The sequence below is a fragment of the Benincasa hispida genome, chromosome 4 (genome assembly GCF_009727055.1).
Source record: "Benincasa hispida cultivar B227 chromosome 4, ASM972705v1, whole genome shotgun sequence".
In the NCBI taxonomy this organism is placed as follows: domain Eukaryota; kingdom Viridiplantae; phylum Streptophyta; class Magnoliopsida; order Cucurbitales; family Cucurbitaceae; genus Benincasa; species Benincasa hispida.
The window spans coordinates 54,381,780-54,397,975 of NC_052352.1; the positions used below are offsets into that span (position 1 = coordinate 54,381,780).

The window sequence follows — 16,196 nt, forward strand, 5'->3', positions numbered from 1 at the left end:
GTTTTTTTGTTTTTTTCTAAAAAGAGAGAGAAGGAAAATTACTTTGATGAAGAAAGGATAGGGAACACAACCACCATTCCACCATGCCCAACCCCCGCTAGCACATTCCTTGTGATTAAAAAACTAAAAACCGTTTTTAAATTGATAAAAAAACTGTTTTTAAAAACCAAAATTTATTAGCTTCAATTTGATCTGACATAGAAAAGATTATTTCATTTATTAGAATATTTTTATTACTTTTCTATGTACAAAATTAGAAATTTCTGTATATGACATGTATTATGAACTAGTATAAATGAGGATACGAGGAAGAATATTTGCATTCCTCTTTTATCTTATAATATTTATTAATTTTTATTCTATCATTGGTTATAACTATTGGAATCAAAATAATGTATTCTTTGTTATATGGATATGATCTAGACTATAGCTACTTAAACATTATGATTTAACAATGGAAATATATTTGAACGAATAATCACATCTTTTTCTTTAAATAGTTACAATTATTAAAGTAAAACAACTATAAATATTTTAATAATTATTAATTTTTTAAGCAATATAATAAAACTAAAAATTCCACGTAATTTACATGTTATGGCCTATGGGATAGTGGTAGTGGTTACAAAAGCGAGTAAATAGAAACAAAATTTAACAAAGTTCTAGAATTTAAATCCCTCTTCTTTTTAAAAAAAGTTATAATAAAATAAATAAAAGAAAAAGAAAAAGACAAGCACGTTCATGTGGGCGTGAAGAGAGATTTTTCGTGGGTGTATTTAGAAATCACTGTCTGTAAAAAGAAATGGAGTACAATCCCTTAATTTCCGGGACCGTTGGGACTTTGTCATTTTCATATTAATTTTTTTCTTCCGAATTTCATTTCATTTTTTCCCTTTTGTTTTTTTTTTTTTAATCTTGCCATTATTGTTTGGTAAGAGGGGGAAAAATTGATTGATTATAGTAGTACACGCCCCCTGGTGGGGGGAAGATTTTAGATTTCTATCTCTTCCTCCCCATTGCGCCATTTTCAGGTAATTTTTCTGCTCCCAATTCAATTGTGGTTTTTGATTTTTTTTTTCTTTTTCCGTTTTCTGAATTGACCCAATTCTGGGTTTTGAAATTCTTTGTGAAATTTGGAAGTTTTCTTCTTCAGGGTGCTATAGATCACGGCCGTAGTAGCTTGATCGCAATTCCCAATTGAAGAGTTTGATTTCTTATTGGTGGATACCCCTTTACTTGTTTGAGCTTCTGTTTCAGTTTGGTAAGATCTCTCTTTCTCTGCTTCAATAATTCATCACATTTCGTTGTTGGGTTTTGAATCGGGGTTGAATTTGACTTGGAAGATTGAGGGTGTTTCAAAATTAATGATTATGTCTCATACATTGGTTATATCATACTGACAGTATGTTGTGACTTATGAACTTATTATATGTTGGCTGTTTTGAATTACAATTGTTTTGTATATTGGGTTTGAGTTTGTATGATTCTGTTTGTGGGGTTTCAGAGCAGGTTTGAATTTCATAAGAAAACATGGGGGTTATGTCTAGGCGGGTTGTTCCTGCCTGTGGTAGCCTCTGTTTCTTCTGTCCTTCTATGCGGGCGAGATCAAGACAGCCTGTAAAACGATACAAGAAGTTCCTTGCTGATATATTTCCTCGCAATCAGGTGAGTTTCCATAATGTGGCTCCATGGGAACGTCCTTGCGTGTTAACTTGAGATTCTTTTTTTTTTTTTTTTTGTCAATTTTGCTAGTCTTAGAGTTAGGAACAATTTGGATCGAGCTAGGAATTCTGGAATTGTGGTTTAGTAACCATGACTTTTGGAAGTCTGGCAACTTTTATTCATCAGTTCTCTTTCTCTTCTGGTAACAACAAATAAATGACATTGGCTTTGGCTGTTTAATCACTTGTTTTTTTTTTTTCAAGGCATTCTGGCTTTGGCTGTTATATAACTGTTTTCTTGAATTATGTCTTTGTAAGAAAAGATATACAAGTGATTGTGTCGTATAGTTTCTTGATTAGTATTCACTGTAGATTTACATTTGAACTTTTATATGCCTACTTATTTCTAACTACATATGCTAGGATGCTGAACCAAATGATAGAAAAATTTGTAAGCTCTGTGACTATGCTTCAAAGAACCCATTGCGTATTCCCAAGGTGTGTATTTTTTTTCCGTCTTTTCATTTTTCCTCTTAACATACTTGACATTTCTGTCTTTAAGCAGAGGCCGTTGCAACTTCAAGATGAATCGGTTGCAATTTCAATTTTCTGAATCTTGGAATTTGTTATCTGGTCATGAAATATTTGTATACAAGCTATACATATATGCAGTAGGCTTCAGCATATGAAAAATCCTTTTTTGTTTGCTTTACATGATGATTTCGAGTCACAAGAGGTTTTCCGATGTCACTTCTAACATTGATTTTTGGAATAAGAAGTCAAAGTTGCAGTGTGAAAAATTTATTAAGAATAACGATCTGAAAGATAGGCCATGAGTATTTATATGAAGTTCTTCAATTAAGGTATAATCTTTTCTGTAGCCTTGTTTCTTTACCCAACCATCTACATTCTTTTTTCTCTTCTAAGCTCTGGGAGCTTAAAACCTCAAAGAAAGATCAAGTATTCTCTTGGACTGCTGTTTTTGGGAGAATCAATACCATGAATTTTATCTAGAAAGACTTTTTGATGCTTAGGCCTTAGTGGTGCGTCCTTTATAAACATAGGATTTTGATCATATATTTCGGAGGTGTTCATTTGGAAAGACAATTGGTAGGGATGTTACACTGTTGTTAGAAGTTATTCTTGTTTCCACCTTTCTGCAATTAGAGGTTTCAATAACAAATTTTGTCTTGGCTATCTTATACTATATTTGGAATAGAAGGATTTTTGTGGGTATAGTGGGGTCTTTATAGGTGGTTTAGAATTTGGTATGGTTAATGTTTCCCTTTAGTCCCTAGCTTGCGTATTAGAATTTTTTAGTGGCGGTCTCTTGTTTCTAAATCTTAACAGCCAGAGTCCCTTATTGTTATTTCCTTTCGAGGGCTCTGTTGGCTGCCTTTTGGCCTGTGTTTTATTTCTTTTGAAGACTTTCTGATGGAATTTTTGTTTTTACTGATTCACTACACACACTAAACTCATTTATTAAATGATCCAGCTAAGTTTTGTCCCAATGCAGTCTTCATTTTTCCTATTCTTTTGAGGAGCCTGTTGAGATATTTTATATAAGATTTCTGATCTGGAGTTAGTGGTTTATCTTCTCTTTCTCTTGTTCTTTGATTTTGTCTTTGTAGATTACCGAACTCCTAGAGCAACGATGCTACAAAGATTTGCGGAATGAGAATTTTGGATCTGTGAAAGTTGTAATATGTATACACAGAAAACTTCTATTAATGTGCAAAGATCAGATGTAAGTTTGATTTTACTTTAACCACGGTCTAATTTAACTGGAATTTTCCATTTTGGGATGGGACTTTGAGTACCACTTTATTTCTGAATTACTATCACGTATGTTAGCATCCAATAAAATTTTACAGGTCCATCAAGGCTTGGAAAACATGTTCTTTGATCTTTCATGAAACCAGAGTTTCTGCATGTCATTTACCAAACATTTCAACTCTTGCAGGCCACTATTTGCTAGTAGCTTAATTGGGATTTCTCGAACTCTTTTAGAACAGACACGGCATGATGATATGCAGATTCTTGGTTGCAATATTCTTGTTGAGTTCATAAGTAGCCAGGTACTTGAAGAATAAACATTAAGAAGTTTCATTTCCAATGTGATCTTGTTAGTATATTGCATGTGAAATTGTTATCACTTGCTCTACCTGCTAATGGATAATACATTTGTAATTTTCTTGCATCTTAAGTAGAACCTGTGCAAAAATGGTATTCACTTGCAATTGCAACTTAATGAACTTGATTGGTTTCCTTTCTTCATAAACAAATGTCTGTTCTAAATACTTTAGATAAGAAGACAGGCTCTTTGAATTTTTGCCCTATCATTTAGTGATTATAGGACACTAACTATCCAAATAAAGTAGACAGATAGTACATACATGTTCAACTTGGAGGGGATCATTCCAAAACTTTGCCAATTGGCTCTAGTAGGCGAGAGTAGTGAAGAGGCACCTCATTTGCGGTCAGCTGGACTCCAAACTCTAGCTTCTATGGTATTACTCTCTCCCGCCCTCTCTCTCTCATGGTCTTGATGCTGATGTTGTAGATACTTGTAAATGTATTTATGCATGACTTTCTTTTCATCATTTTGATTTTCCATCGTTATCCATGGTTATCAAATTTGAAATGGTCAAAATAGATTACTGCCAAGATCTTTCCTATATCTGAATCTCAAAATCCCTTCTATCCATAATGATCAAATTTGTCTGGATGCATGCTGTATGATCTAATGGCAACGCTAGAGGTGTGAATAGGGTTGTCTACCAATTTTCAATTTTAATGAATTCTAATTATTAAAAAAGCAATGGATTTGTCTGATTGAAAAGTCAAGACAAACCTATATATCATTCAATCTAAGAAATTAAAATAATTCACGAGCAACAAAAAAACAAAAAAATGAAATGCGAAAAACTTAAAAGAGTGAGGAAAAGAAGACAACATAATTTATAGTGGTATTGCAAATTGCCTATTCCACTCCGAAGACGCTTTGGACATTTTACTGAAAATGTTCTCTTGCGGGTGAGAACAAAATTGACAACGACCCTCTCTCTTCTCTTCTCTTTTCTTTTTTTTTTCCTTACAATAAACTAGATCCTTTTCACTGGGTGAGGATCTAGCCTATCGTTTTCCTCACAACCTAAAGTGTACCCACATTTATACAAAAACCCATAAAAAATAGACTAACAAACTTTACCTCTAGATAGGTAAAACGAACAAAGTTAAGCACAAAAGAATGCTTGAAAGTTATCCTCACAAAGTGCAATAACAAAGTTATGTGTGAGGAATTTTTAGAGATGTACTTTTCAGAGAGAAAAATGGTAGATGAAGCTTGTTGGAATTTTTTGCAAGGGTCAGGAGAAAGAGGGGAGTGGCTGAATTTTAATTTGAGAAAACATAAAAGGTGGTCATTGGATGTAGTGTATGAGCAATTGATGGTTTTGAGAATCAACGGAGAAAAAAGGAAGGATTTTCAAACTAAAAAAGAAAATATGAATAATAAGATTTTGGGGGAATCACATTGATTTCCCTTTTTTTTCTCCTTCTCATTTTCTTTTCGAAATTCTAACAAGTTGCCACATGTCAAAGTGCCACATTGGCTTTTGGCTACAATCTTCTTTTCTCATATCTTTCTTGTTTGAACTCCGACTCAAATGATTCAAGATGTGTTGTGATTGTCTTTCCGAGCTCTACAAGATACACTTTGAAACATTAAAATCGTCATTAAAAAAAATTGAGTTTGTTATCATCAAAATATTTTGTTTGATTGAAACCCTAAAGATAACATGTTCTTCACCTTTTTAGAATTATATCCTTCTTAGATTCTGCTTCTCTTATGAAATATGATGATTGACATTTTTGGTGCATCCACTGTCTTATATTCACTTATCTGATTCAGCTGTTTCTTTTAGAAGATGTAATAATATAGATTGCTGGTATGTTAATTTTGTCTTGCTGTTCAGCTTAATAGAACTATCCGTTCTTGGATTTTGCTTCTTTGGTTATTTTTACTGTTTGATTCCTTTCTTTCTTTTCTTTTTTTTTTTTTTTTGTTGTTGTTGTTGTTGTTGTTTCCGGGTTAATTCATTAGATACAATTATTTACTTCGTCAAGATAATTTTCCGATGCATTTCTCTAAAAATTATTTTTGTAGATATTGTTCATGGGCGAGCAATCTCACATCTCAATGGACTTTGACAAAGTGAGCTCTCTTAATCTTGTTTTTGTTTTTCTTTTTCCCCTTGAAATATTAAGGGTATCAGTGTGTGTGTGTGTTTTTAAGTAACATTTAAAGGGTTTGTGTGTGTGTGTGTGTGTTTAAGATATAGTTGGGATCCATGCTAATATGAAATTTTCTAACTTGTTTCGAAATAGATTATATCAGCAGTTTTGGAGAACTATGTAGTAGATGGACAATATTCTCACTCAGAGGCTCAGTACATTGAAGGACAGCATAAAGTAGAAAACCATAGCTCTTCCATGTTAGATGTCAATAAAAAGGTCTCTTCGTTTAACCATTTTAGCAATTTGGAAACTGAAACGTAAGTTCATGATTTTATTAATTTAATCAGTTCAACTGTTATTTGTTCGGAAATGATCTCTGGTCCCCTTTCTTACATCATCCACCATTCTCACAGGGATGTTTCCAAGAACCCTTCTTATTGGTCTAGAGTTTGCTTGTGTAATATGGCTAGATTGGCAAAGGAAGCTACGACTGTCAGGCGTATGTTTGAACCTCTATTTCATCATTTTGATACTGAAAATCAATGGTCATTAGTAAAGGGACTTGCCTGCTCGGTGTTGTCATTTATGCAATCGCTTTTGGATGAATCAGGTTATATTTGAAATTACTGTTGATGTATTTTTCTTTTACAGTTATTTTTACTGTTATCCATCGTTTGAATTTTTCCCCCTTTTTTATGAAACCTTTTCCTTGATACCAGGAGACAACTCGTATCTTTTGTTTTCGATTCTTGTCAAGCACTTGGATCATAAAAGTGTTGTAAAAAATCCTCAGATTCAAATAGATATTATCAATGTAACCACACAACTTGCTCAAAATGCAAAACCACAAGCCTCAGTTACTATTATTGGGGCTATCAATGATTTGATAAAACATCTACGGAAGTGCCTTCTATGTTCATCCGAAACATCGAGCAATGGACATGACACAGATAAATGGAATATTGATCTTCAGTTGGCATTGGAAAAGTGCATTTCTCAGCTTTCAAAGAAGGTTTGTTCTTTTCTTTTCTTTTTAGCATTATTTCTGATAATTGAGCGTGATTGAGTTTGGTAGACAATGATGAAATAAACCCCAAAACTTGTTCATTTATGGTATATTACTTGCTCTGAAATATCCAGCTGTATGTTGGGGCTTTCATATAAGTCTCTTCAGCCATGTATGAATATATGGTTTTTCATTTCTTGTCTTACTGATATACTGTGCATGTCTGTTAAATGGAACATTTTGTTACATCTTAGACTACTGATTCGTAATACCCTTTATAAGAATAAATATAAATGACAATGGATGTTTTTAAGACTTGTATTTATATCAAATCATCGCGGTTTTTTCCCCTCGAAAATAATGGGTATTTTTCACAAATTCCTTATGTATTCCGTTTTTGGCAGCAGCTGATATTTGGAGTTTATTGCTGCGTGGTCTTTGCTTAATCCCTTTTGTCTCAGAACATAATGGAACATCCTCCTAGTATAGTGTTTTTATATCTAATTCTACAAAATCTATTGAAAGTTGCTTTATGGTTATAGACCTCAAAACAATTTGGCTTAAGTAATCCGTTGAATGTTGGTTTTTTTATTGCTTTCATTTTTTCAATTAAATGGTGTCTAATTACCGATTTATTTATTTGCAATCTTTTCACCTGTTTATTTTTAATCATCCCTCCACATGTTGGATCTTTGTTTTACTTTTCAATTACTTGATTTGCATTGGGCACCTACTATGTATTTGTTAATCTTTTCCTCTCTTTCATTTTTTTTTACTTGCTCTGAAGCAATTGTTAAACCATCTTCCTTCTTATAAATATAAATAAATGAATGTATATTCTTCTATCATCGTTGATATAGAGGTTCCTAAATACTGCGAGTAAAAATGTAAAATTCAAGTTTTTTCATTGCAAAAGCAAGTAAAATCTCAATGTGCCGAGCTTGTATTAAAAAAGCCTGACAAATTTTGGACGTCAGCAACAAAATACTATAGGAAATAGCTTGTGCTCATTATTTTATGCTGGAAGGGACTGTGATTCTCACTGCATTGATTTTCACTAAAACCACTTGAAACTATCAGGTAGGTGATGCGGGACTCATACTCGATATGCTAGCGGTTGTGCTCGAGAATATTCCAAATAATAATATTTCAGCTCGAGCAACAGTCTCCGCTATTTATCAGACTGCGATGACTGTATCTTCTATTCCTAATGTTTCATACTTCAAGAAGGCAAGTAATCATACTGCTGATTTTTTTCCCTTTAAATTGATTTTGAGATGGGGAAGACTGTTGGGTGAAGCACACAGACAATTTAGTCTGACTAAAGTAACTGTATCTGACACACGTTAGACATTTGGGCACTCCAATGCTTGTTAGCATAATAGACACTAGCGGTACAGAGTTAATATGGGTCTAATATTTGTTATACACACACACGGAACTCTTTTAAAGCAAGCATACTAATAGACACAATAATATAACCATAAGAATAAAAATAATAAATTTTGAGTAAAATACATCAAACTTATTTTCAAGCATTATATGCATAAACTTATTGACATTAAATTTTCTTTATATAAAAAAATGATATGTATTTTACAAAATATATATTAGGATAAACATGCCATTGTCGTGTCCGTGTCCTAGATTTCTAAAAAACGTGTCACCGTATCCGTGCATTTCATATCCTTGCCTTATATCCATATTTGTTCTTCTTAGCTGCTGAGCTTAGGAGACATGCATGTGCTCCTGGATATGGATATCAAGATCTTGTGAAACCTAAATCTTAAATCTGTCATGTTTTTTCTTCAGGCTTTTCCTGATGCTCTATTTCATCAGTTGCTTCTAGCAATGGCTCACCCTGATCATGAGACTCGAATTGGAGCACACAACATTTTCTCTATAGTGCTTATGCCATCCATTAAGTGTCCTAGGATGGAACAGAAAGCGATTTCCTCAGAAACTGTTTCATGGTTACCATTTGGCAGTGCCACTCAGAAATTGATTGGTGGAAGTTTCTCCTTTAAAGGTGATGAAAAACATGCATCAGAACCCATAAATGGGGTAAGAATGGAAGAAAGTCAAGCAGCAGACCTTGTTGCTGAGAAACCTGCAACACATTTATCCAGGCGTGGATCCTCCAGCTTCAACCATGGTTTAAACGAGGCAAAAACTGTATAAAGTTCTAAACGCTTATCCTTCCATATTACCAATCAATTACTCCATGGAAGCGTTTGATAATGAAAATTAAAGTCATATGTTTTAAATTTCCAGAAGTTGACTTCTCTCCGGTTAAGCAGTCACCAAGTGAGTCTCCTGCTCTCCTCAATCTGGGTTCAAGCTACATCTGCGGATAATACACCTGCAAATTTTGAGGCTATGGCCCACACTTATAGCATTGCTTTGCTATTTACCCGGTCCAAGGTGAATTTTTTGCATAAATTTAATGTACTTGATAATTTAGTTTGTCTGGAGTCTTAGGAGTTCACTATTAAGTGCTGATCTGAAAAAGAGAAACAATGGCTAAGTGGTAGTGATCTTAACAGACTTCAAGTCACATGGCTCTAGTACGATGTTTTCAGCTGGCATTTTCCCTCCGTAGCATTGCTGTGAATCAAGAAGGTAAACTGAAATCATTTTGTAGTTATTAGTGTTCATTATGTGGGAAACGGGCAAAACTGACTGTGCCTGCCTGCATGCTTGTGAATTTTGGGATTCAGTTTCTATATTTTTTTAAACAAGATATGGCCTTCTCATTGAAATAATGAAAAGATACAATAATATTTAAAGGAAACGAACTCTTAAAAGGGAGTGAAAGAAGACTACAAAAGTAAAATTAAAAAAAAATCTTATTCAGTGAAAATGAAATGAATACATCCCAATTCACTATGAATATCTTTGGGGAATAGTGAGCAAACAAATTAGAAAGAGAACACCAATGAGAGGGTTTGAATATGGCGATGTCGAATCTTTTCATTCAAATCATTGTGGGGTAGTTTCTGTTTAGTTGGCTTTCTTTTGCTACAAGGTTTTCAAAATTGAACATTCAGAACACTTATCTCGTTAATAACTGAAAATGATATGATGACTTTTTATTCTGCTTCTCTTGAATCTTGAGACCATAAGAAATGCTGTCTTTTCTTAAACTCTGTTTATTATGTTCAGCCACATTTGAGTCTCCAACAATCATTTCAATGATAAATATCTGATTTGACCTTTGGACGAAGATGCAAGTGTTTCTGATAAAAAGAATTCTTTCTACCTGTTAAGCATCCTGGGTGATATCTTCCAATATTAACATGTTTAATTGTTAAATTGGTTATACGGATTTTTCTGATAGGGAGGAAGTAATTTATTTCTTCAGAGAGTGTTAATTTAAAAAGACGACCAGTTTTTTCTTGTCAAAGAAGTACTAACAGATCTCTCTGTGCTCCTATTGAAGGTGGTTTACTACCCTCTCGCAGAAGGTCAATCTTCACCTTGGCATCATTTATGCTTCTGTTTTCAGCCAGGGCGGGAGATCTTCCAGAGTTGACTCCCATCATTAAAGCATCATTAGATAATAAAATGGTTAATCTTTGAACCTGTCAAATAGGATCACTACATTTTCTTGTACTTTAATTGATTATTTTGTGCAGCATATGTGCTGAAATTTTCAAGTTGGACTTTTGAATCTGACAGGTTGATCCTCACCTTCAGTTGGTTAATGATACCAGGCTGCAGGCTGTTCGTGTTAGGTCTGAAAAGGATAGTGTACCATTTGGGTCAGAAGAAGATGAAGTTGCTGCATTGAAGTTTCTAGCCATGCGGGAACTAGATGAACAGCAGTTGAAGGAAACTGTGGTCTCACACTTCACGATTAAATATGCCAATCTCTCAGAGGTTTTGATTCTCATCACACTTCATGATTAACTTTCTCTAAATGTCTTTTTTCCCCACGAGAAATATCATGAGATATCAAAGTTTAACAAGAGCCACTCAAGGAAGACCAAAAAAATCTTCATGAAGGAATTAAACAACTCCATGGCCAATAATTAAAAAAGTGAAGCTTCATGGAAACATGTGGAAGTCAAAGTCTACAAGGTCAAAGTCTATGAGGCATTGGAATTCCTTTCTTCAAATGAAAGTTGCGAAGATCTTATTACTATGAAAATGGATGGAGTCTGCAGAGTGTTTTTCCGAGTTTTCAAACTTGTAGTTATAGTGCTTGGGTTGAGCAGTATTTTCTTTTTTAAATTATTATTGAAAAGCCAGGCTTTCAAGGAAAATGATAAGCAAAATTGCCCAGTAAAACGAGTTAAAAATGGTCACTGGTACTCAAATAAAAATATTTGAGTTGGTATAAATTAAGACAAATTGAAAAATATGAGGGAAGATGTACAGCTTTCCAATAGACCAAAGCTCAGATGAAAACATTTTTGAATTTAATATATTAAAAGTGGAGACACGTTAAAGAAAACTGTAGCAATGAAACTCCACGGGGAATCAATAGAACTGTCTCCGGTGCTGTGAGGAAAACTTCAGGAATCTAATTACTTGCTAAATTGATTTTTAAGTAGTTTTCCAAAAATTGTGTTAATGAACTTTATTTTCTTTTAGGCTGAGCTATCAAGTATTAAAGAGCAGCTCTTACATGGGTTTTTACCTGATGAGGCATACCCATTAGGAGCTCCATTATTTATGGAGACACCACGTCCATGTTCTCCACTTGCTAAGCTGGCATTTCCACATTACGAAGAGGTGAGACCTGTTTAGGTTGTGTGTCAGTTGGCATTATCTTTCAAAAGAGTAACAGTAAAACGATGTGTTTCTTTCAGGGTATGGCTCCAGCTGCTTTGACAGATGACGAAGCCTTCCTTGAGCCTAGTGGAAGCCAGTCTGATCGTAAAACGTCAATTTCTATCAGTAACCTTGACATTCTAAGCGTTAATCAGCTTTTGGAATCAGTAAGACAAACATTATATGGAGCTCCATTCTTCAAGTTTTTGTTTAATCATTCTATCTACACGAATCCTTCTATTTTGCACTTATGGAATTCAGAATATTGGATCATAGTGAACGGTTTCTTCTGTAGTGTTATTGCAATGAGAATTAGTGTGCATCTACTTTTTGATGAAATGTTTGTCAATAAATTAAGTGTATATATATAGGATATTACTGTTAATGTATTGAGATCAGATGCTAGTTATAAAACGTTTATTTTTGTAGTTGTTGAGGTAGAAGAGGATAAATAGGTGGAGTCGAGATCCTTCATCCAATCATTTAGGCTTATTGACGATCTAGTGCCAATTTAGTACATAAGTATTGCGATGATATTCTGATCTGAAAAGAAGAATTCAACGAGCAAGTGCCAAAAAAAAAAAAAAAAGAAGTTAGTGCCAATATTGGAATCTTGGAGAGTGGTGTAGAAGTTATTGTTATTCCCTCATTTTGCTCCTGTTAGAATCCTAGATTTTATTACCCTCTGAGTCCTTGGTTTCCTAGAATCAACATGAAAGAGAAAACACACACATACACAAAGACTGCATGAGGGAAGCATGTGTAATTTACGAAAAGGATACTGATGAGGCATTTGCCTGAGTCGAGAGCCTCCAATTGGTGTCGGTATGGTATGATGAATGATGAATGATGAATGATGCAACAAACCAAATTTTCTTTTCATGAAGAGTGGATACTAGGATCATGAAAGAGTGGTTACATTACGAAGTCCTGGAGTTGTGGTTTGTGGGTAAGCTCCAAATTAATCTCAAAGCAGTCAAAAGGGACTACTAGCAGGGAATAAGACAATGAGTGGTGGAGGTTGCCTTCACTGTTTGTCTGCACTAATGGTCTTGTAAAGTGAAATCTTGGTCTTTTTATGAACTAGTGGTCTTGTAAAGTGAAATCTTTCCTTCGGTCAGTGTGGGTGGTAAATTTTCAGATGCCAAGGCCTACTATTCTGTGTCATAGATTTTTGGATGGCAATAATTTCATAAGGAATGAATAATTACTTTTCCTAGCATTAGTACATTGGCTCTATGGAGTGATGTCTGTATTATTTTCAGGTGCTCGAAACAGCCAGACAAGTTGCAAGCTTTCCAGTTTCTTCCGCACCTGTTCCTTACGATCAAATGAAAAGTCAATGTGAGGCCCTCGTAAGTTGCAAACAGCAGAAAATGTCAGTGCTTCATAGTTTCAAGCACAAAAAGGAAGAGAAGGCGATAGTTCTCTCCAGTGAAATTGAAACTTTATATCCTCCGTTACCTATCAATGTAAGTAATATCATTTCAAATGTTGTGGCAGCGTATCACTAACTTCATATTCTTAACGATCTTTTCCGAGCTTGAAGAGAGAATTAGCTCCTCCTTTTAGGCTCTCCTGAAAAAGTTAGTCAAGGAGCTTGATACAACATAGCTAGCCGAATTTATATCCAGCTCTTGGAGTCTATCAGTAATAAGACTATATAGCTGATAGGAGTCTATCTGAAATAGATACTATCACCGATAGCTTTGCTATATTTGTAATTCTTTAAAAATGTTATTATAAATTTAATTATTGGCCCTAAAAGTTCTACTCATTGTAATTACCCTATAAAATTTAGTTATGGTAGCCCTATTTCTTATATCATTTCATTGATCCATGAAAAACTATTATTAATATTCTCTTATCGTTCTTCTCATTTCAGACAATGGAAATCGTTCCGGGGGATCTAAAGTATTACAACAAGGAGACAAATAGAGGACAGGATCAGCCGCTTCTTTGTTCACACGAATATGGGCGTCACTCTTTAAGATTGCCTCCATCAAGTCCATATGACAAATTCTTAAAAGCTGCTGGATGCTAGAACATAGCTGTAATTTACATGTTAAAAGGCAATAGTTTGTATTCCCAAATATGCTGCTTCAATATCCCACTTCCTATTTATTCATTCTTCATATTAAATTGTCGATCGAGTTAGTTTGCTATACACATGATGCTTTTGAATGCAAGCAACAAGCATCGGAGTGACTTTGGCAAGAATAGGTGGTTTTGCTAATGCAGTTATCCAGATACACTTAGAAAGGTCTTGGGAGGATTTGTCTATTTCTATAGTAACCATATCTCATATCTCCTTGTTTTTTGTACTATATTTTCTGAATTGGAATTCCTCATTGAGAGGAAGTTGTGTATTTGAGATTTATATTCATGTTTATCTGTACATATGGATGTATTTTTGTGTTTTTTGTTTGAATACACGTGATTCAGATTTGTAAGGTGTGGTGTTGGTTTGGGTGTATGTTTCACTGTCTTTTAGAATGGGAGGAGAATATTCAAACTTAATAATTCATGACCTACTTTTTATCCTTGGATTGTATTGAAATATTTTCTGTCACTTATTTTCATACTGTTCAACATTATACGGTCGAATACTAGAAGTGGGGACATTACTTGAAAATCCATCGATCAATCAAATTAACCATCATATTTGATGTGAATTTAGTTTACCATTTATGATATTGGAGTAAAGCATTAGGTTTAAATTTGGTGCTTTAAATTCTTTAAGTTTGTTCTATTTTGGAGAATATTCAAAATTACAGGCTTATTAGAGTATAGAGGCTTATTAGTATAGTCAAATCAAAATTATCGTTTTGCCTATTTAGTTATATCTAACTTCTTAAGTACCATTGATCTTTCTAATAAATAATAAGTTATAGTCAACTATAATCGAACCCTTTGATCAGAAAAGGGTATGGTGTTACATTGTTCAAGTTTCGAAATCAGCTCTCAAGAGAGTAATTTATTTACTTACCCTAACAATACGAAATGAGTGAATTCCTTTTTGTATAGCTGTGTTTTCAACTCTCTAATCAGACGAATCTCTAAAATGATAAACATATTAAGTCGGCGAAATTGACCACTCTCACCCATGTAAATCAAAAGAATGCTCTCATAGGCAGGAATTCACAACTCACTCAGGATTGAGGTCAAGTCACCTATGATCATCCTGGTAAATGTAAGTCTCTAACAATGGTGTTATAAAGAGAGACTATTCATTTCGTGGTCCAGTCTTATACAAACTCTTTGTATCTCTTTGTATAAGATCCTCCGCTCATATGTCTCCACATGAATGATCAGAATTAGATCATTTGTAGCACTTTACAACACTTGTAGCAACTACAAAGCGAGCCATATCCATAATGTCACTAGGATAAGATACCCAATCTTATCCATCTACTATAGACCGTCCAGGTTATCATTGAAACATGATCCACCTATATGTCTCTACATATATGTTTAAATTACATAAAATAACCTAGGGTCTTAGTTGATTGGTTTAAGTGTATGCACTTAAAATAACAATTATTTGTTTATAGAGTTTATAAACTACGAGAATACAAGAGATTTAGAACATCAATCCCAACAATCTCCTACTAGTCCTAAAGCTAGTGGAGAGTAAAGTACAATACAAATAAATTATATATTAAACTAGGCATACACTCCCCAGTAATATCTCCCATTTGCCCTAGACAATATGTCACATATCTTGTAGACCCAGACTTTCTAGATGACCCTCAAACACTTTAGCTATAAGAGCCTTCGTAAATGGATCAACAATATTGAACTCCGAAGCAATCTTCACGACAATCACGTCATCTTGTTGCACAATCTCTTGAATCAAGTGATATTTCTGCTCAATGTGTTTGCCTCTTTTATGACTCCTAAGTTCCTTAGAATTTGCCACAACACCACTATTTATCACAACAAAGTGTTATGGGCAAAGACATACTTGGAACAACTTCCAAATCAATAAGGAACTTCTTTAGTCAAACAACCTTTTTAGCTGTTTCATAAGAAGCTACGTATTCAACTTCCATAGTGGAGTTTACGATGCATCATTGCTTGATGCTTCGCCAAACTATAGCTCCTCTCCATCGAACCATAGAGATCTAAATATATAAGCTTTAAGGTCTCTTTGGCTCTATAACATTTTCTAGTAAAATGTCATTTTGTCATCTTGCCTTCAAGACCTGACTCACATACTAATAAAGAGTATTCTTCTAAACCATTTAGAAGTCTACTTTTAACCAATCTTTCAATCCTATTGAGATTAATGTGACCTAACCTTAGATGACAAAGGTGGGCATTTTCTTTAGGAAAAACTTTTGGTCTCTTATTAGTTGTTGTCGTTATGAACATTTCAGTATTTAAGACAACCTTTGTAACTAACGACCTTAGTACGTATAAGTTATTTGTAACTAACGACCTTAGTACGTATAAGTTACTTTCTATTAAATCAAATGTTGGGGTCGATGCCCTAAACCTCGTAGGGT

At 34.1% G+C, this 16,196-nt stretch overlaps 1 protein-coding gene across 6 annotated transcripts; it reads left to right on the forward strand.

Moving 5' to 3' along the window:
• Positions 1-845: 845 nt before the first annotated feature.
• On the forward strand, positions 846-14,161 carry LOC120075602 (protein SEMI-ROLLED LEAF 2). 6 transcript variants are annotated; one of them, XM_039029147.1, is made up of 21 exons: positions 846-1,031; positions 1,141-1,261; positions 1,510-1,665; positions 2,085-2,159; positions 3,293-3,408; positions 3,625-3,739; positions 4,043-4,171; positions 5,830-5,877; positions 6,051-6,217; positions 6,314-6,510; positions 6,620-6,912; positions 7,987-8,136; positions 8,719-9,081; positions 9,181-9,330; positions 9,453-9,528; positions 10,349-10,476; positions 10,588-10,788; positions 11,506-11,646; positions 11,724-11,852; positions 12,951-13,157; positions 13,571-14,161. In XM_039029147.1, the coding sequence occupies exons 3-21, from the start codon at positions 1,531-1,533 to the stop codon at positions 13,727-13,729; spliced, it is 2,979 nt and encodes a 992-aa protein (XP_038885075.1). In that variant the 5' UTR covers positions 846-1,031; positions 1,141-1,261; positions 1,510-1,530; the 3' UTR covers positions 13,730-14,161. The 6 variants fall into 6 exon arrangements, with proteins under 6 accessions (XP_038885075.1, XP_038885074.1, XP_038885072.1 ...); XM_039029146.1 differs by having other exon boundaries at positions 1,154-1,261; XM_039029144.1 differs by having other exon boundaries at positions 847-1,031; positions 1,505-1,665.
• Positions 14,162-16,196: the final 2,035 nt, after the last annotated feature.